Below are 4,787 nucleotides of genomic sequence, written 5' to 3' on the forward strand. Positions count from 1 at the left end.
TCAAAGATAAAGCACAACTGTCTCTAACAAGGACAGAGAGAGATGTGGAAGACCAGATGTTCAACTAAACAAGAGGATAAGTACATCAGAGTCTCTAGTTTGAGAAATAGACCCCTCACATGTCCTCCGCTGACAGCTTCATTGAATTCTACCTGCTAAACACCAGTTTCATGTACAACAGTAAAGAGAAGACTCATATGGGAAGAATTGCAAAGAAAAAGCCACTTTTCAAACGGAAAAGAAAAAGAAAAGGTTCGAGTGGGCAAAGAAACACAGACATTGGACAACAGATAATTGGAAAACAGTGTTATGGATCTAAACCCCATTGAGCTTTTGTGGGATCAGTTAGACTGTGAGGTGTGTGAGAAGTGCCCGACAAGACAGTCACATCTATGTAATTACCATTCTGTAATAGTAATTTTCACATTATTAATGATATTGTGAAATGTGACGGATCGACATAAGTTTATCTTAAATACTGTGGGCATTTAAAGATGGCAACAGATGATCAGATATGGACAAATCTGAGACACTACAGTTATGAGGAGTTAAACCAGAAGAACAGATAAGGTCAAGAATGTGCCCTTTGTATTGAGTAGGAGTGTTGGAATATTGCTGTATACCAAAATTATCTAGACAAGATACAAATTCCCTTGTATGTATACGCTAGTATTATCAAGGTGAATGTTAAAATCACCCAACAAAATCACATTGTGAGACATAGAGCATAAGAGGGTTAAAAACTCACGGATAGTGGGAATTGACCCATTGATTTTAAGAACAATGGATTCAAATGAAGCAAATACAGGTTATATGGGATACTTTCCAGAGGTCCCTTGTTGGTGAAAGACTGGATGTTGAACAATCCAAAAGAGAGAGCTATTTTACTACTGCAGCAGCTCATGACATGTGATCCAAAGCTCGTATTTTATTGGTCAGGGAATTTCATTGCCTGGCAAAGAAAAATATTTTTTAAACTAACCGTACGTTTCCACTGGCGTGAGGTCAGTGAAGATGAGCGAGCATTTTCAATTCATTTCTATGGGAGCTGAGCTACACACTCTTGAGGTGAATTGTGGGATATGAAAGATATGAAAGCCAGATATGAAAATTGTCTCCCTCCTTTTGTGGATTTTGATAATCTCGGTATCCCGGTAACAGCCATTTATTTTCCAAATATTGAAATGTGGATGTTTAGTATTTAAATATTTTATATAACTTGATGTGATTGTAGTGTTGCATAGCACTAACTCCAGGTTGCTCCGGAGGATTGTCCCTGTAATAAGTGCACTGTAAGTCTCTTTGGATAAAAGCGTCTGCCAAATGCATAAATGTAAATGAAATGGAAAGGAGAAAATGAGATGTCTTGGTGGGAAGACCAGAACAATTTTTGACTGTGAAACGTGGCTGTTCTCTTAACTTGTAAGTGTCTGAGGAATATCATGAACATGAAACTGTGAACACTGTCAACAGACCCTAAATAACTTGAAGCTGAGTCATTACAGCAACTAAATATTAGCATGGGATGTTATATTTTGATATTAATTGTTCCCAAAATTATCAATTTATGAAGCTTAAACCAAATGATTATTTTTTTATTATTATTAAAATGCATGATTTAACAGTGAGACTCAATTGTAAATGGTATCGATTTTATTCATATGGAACCAATGTACACATTTGAATCATGTACTGTAAAAAGCTCTTTTCCCACTGTACAGACACATGCGATGAATCAAGTTAGCACAATTTCAATAAATGTACAAAGAGTACAAAGATTTGCAATACATTGTGACATTTGTCTTTTGTACATTGTTCACATTAATTCATATTTTAAAGGTGAAAAATGGTTGAATTTGTATATATATATATATATATAGTAAATAGAAGTAAAGTTGAAACTATGTAAAACTGAAACAAGAAAATAATTGACACACAAAAAAAAAGATGAACGCCATCAAAATAAAATAAAAATACAACAAACAATGTAATTGTGCATTGTTCGGATAGAAATAGGCTTATCATCTTTTAACACCGAGAACAAAATCATTCCCACTACCAATTTGTACATTGTGCCCACCACAATGTGTTATGTGCAGTTATTACACGGCTCTCTGGAATACTCGATTCTAGTTGGTCAATGGCACCATCTAGCGGTCTGATGTTTCCCAGTAACAACCACACATCCATAACTCATCCAAGTATCTGAGCCATCTTTACTACTTTTTAGGATCACTCTGCGATATCTGCAAGTAAGCTTATAAAATAATTTCAACTATTTGTCAAGTAGTCTTGTAATTGGCTGAATAATGGGCAGTCAGATAAACATCAACAGAACTCTGACGCAAACTGGAGGCGGATTTCAGCTATTCAGCTATAACACAATTGCATAATTATAACACAAAACAATGTTTTATAGTATATAATATTATTCATGTATTTCTTTATTTGGTTACTAGACAGGTAATATTCAGGGTATTGCACCATCAGCCAGTCAATATTACTTGAAGTCCCTGATAACACAATAGTGTGATAAAACTACCAAAACACTAATGCATGTCTTATGCTCTGATACTCTGATTCAAGCTCTTTGCAATCATTTCAACTCAGTTTATGCTTTTTTTATCTTCTTTTTGCAATTTTGAATTTATCTGCAATAAGTTTCCCACCTGTTCCTCCTGCGACAGCAGCACCTCCTACGATTAAAGCTGCAGGTATTAGCACTGCACCTGTGGCGACCAGAGCTACACCTCCAACAGCTGCCCCCACTGTCCCAACTGTTGTTCCTACTCCTAAAGCCACTTTCTTACCTATTCTTTTCTTTTCATCTTTTCTAATACTTTCCTCATATTCCTGCTTTTTTCTCTCTTCTTCCTTTCTCTTTTTCTCCTCTTTTTCAGTGATTTCTGTCTGAGCTTCTTCATACATTTTATTTGTGTAATAATCTCCTCCATTCTCCTTCACCATTCTGTCGATCTTCTCTATGAGTTCAGTCACCTGTGCTCGATTTTCATCTGTGTTATTAAAAACATGATACCCACCTTTACATTGATTAACTAATTCTTTGAGCTGTTTGTTTTCTTTCAGAAACTCCTCAATTGATATTTTTAACTGATCACCTCGGGTGAACAGAACTATAGTGTAATTCATCGCTTCTTCTGAAAAGTTCTCTTGAATCCATTTCACTGTGTTCTTCTCTTCTTCTGTGAATCTCACATCTAGTCTGGTCACCAGCAGGAACGCATGAGGACCAGGAACAGACATTTCTACACACTTCTGTATTTCATCCTTCAGTTCTTCATTACTGATCGATGTATCAAACAGTCCTGGAGTGTCTGTTATTGAGATGGTTCTGCCCTCTACATTATGCTCATTATTTTGGCAAAGCTTAGTGATAGATTCAGCAGACAATTCTTCTCTAAACAGCTTTTCTCCCAGGATTGTGTTTCCTGTTGCACTCTTTCCATTTCCAGACTTTCCCACAATCACAATCCTGAGATCTGTCATAATTGGAGAAGATTAAATGAATATGTAAACACGTTTTCATCAATAAAGTATATTTTCAGACAGCAGCATTCAATAGTTTATTACATTTCTAGTGCTATCTCAAAGACTCTGAGTGACTCTTACTAATTATACAATATATTTCTTTCTGTTTAAAATTTTAACAAATAGCAAAAACATGGCATGCAACCAAAATTGTGTCCTTTACAAGTGTACTGCATTTGATGAAGAATGCACTCATCTTCTGATATAAAATTATGTTAACATTTAACATGTTGGCGGAGTAGCATGAACAAATTCGTCATACAGACTTTTACGTTACCTGGGCTTTGTCACATGCCCCGAATATATGACGCAATAACAACAACCTTCTGTTTTGGAGTAGAATCCGCTGATATATAATATATAACTGGATTGCTCATGACATCACGTCATTGCATAACGGGCCACCGTGTTATGCAGAACGGGCCGCTGCAGGCTGAAAAGTTCCACAAAACTGCAGTGCAATATGCCGAAGGGGGCCGCAATATGCGGAAAAGTACAGCGAAGCAGGGCCAAACTGGCTGCCTTTTGTCTTCAGACCACTGAACAGGGTATGGTTCTCGGAGAAAATGTCTCTCCTCGACGGTTCGCCTCTGGCGATTCTGGACAGGAGGGACCTTCTATCTCAGGCTCAGGGGACGATACCTCATCCCCGGCCCGAACTGTGGAAACTTCATATTGGCCCCTAACGGGATGCCGTTAGGGAAACATTCTCTGCTTGCTCGCTTCGGCCATGGAGCCATGCGATTGAGACCTCTCTTGATGGGACTTAGCAATAGTCCCTAGGATCTGGTTGAGACCCCCCTCCCCCTTTTTTTTAAACCTCTAGAGTCAGCGTCTGAGAAATTTATGACTCTCAAGATGGTTTTCTTATGGCAATTACTTCTCTAAATAATTGGTGATATGCAGGCTCTGTTTGCCTTGCCAGCCTGCTTAGATTTTGCCCAATGACTAAAGCAATATTGCACCCTCATCCTGACTACCTGCCTAAGGTTCCTTCACGACCATACATCCGGTCACTCTCAAAGCTTTTGGCTCCCCGCCATTTACAGCGCAGGAAAGACTTCAGGAACTGTATCCAGTCCGTGCCCTTCAGACTTATATCCACTACACTAGCCAGTGGCGTAAGTCAGGGCAACTATCCGTTTGCCATGGGGCTGCAACAAGGGGTCGACCGCCACCAAGCAGACAATGTCACATTGGGTGAGGGATGCTATTGCCCTGGCCTCACGAGGCGCAGG

General features: G+C 38.6%; 1 protein-coding gene across 1 annotated transcript in view; it reads right to left on the bottom strand.

The window, feature by feature from the left end:
• Positions 1-1,799: 1,799 nt before the first annotated feature.
• Positions 1,800-4,787, bottom strand: part of LOC127651151 (GTPase IMAP family member 8-like) — an 11,899-nt gene continuing 8,911 nt past the window's right edge. The window contains exon 5 of the mRNA XM_052136856.1: positions 1,800-3,500. Within this exon, the coding sequence (XP_051992816.1) occupies positions 2,623-3,500 (878 nt within the window). The 3' untranslated portion in view covers positions 1,800-2,622. The remainder of the gene's footprint in view (positions 3,501-4,787) is intronic.

The sequence above is a fragment of the Xyrauchen texanus genome, chromosome 11 (genome assembly GCF_025860055.1).
Source record: "Xyrauchen texanus isolate HMW12.3.18 chromosome 11, RBS_HiC_50CHRs, whole genome shotgun sequence".
Taxonomy (NCBI): Eukaryota; Metazoa; Chordata; class Actinopteri; order Cypriniformes; family Catostomidae; genus Xyrauchen; species Xyrauchen texanus.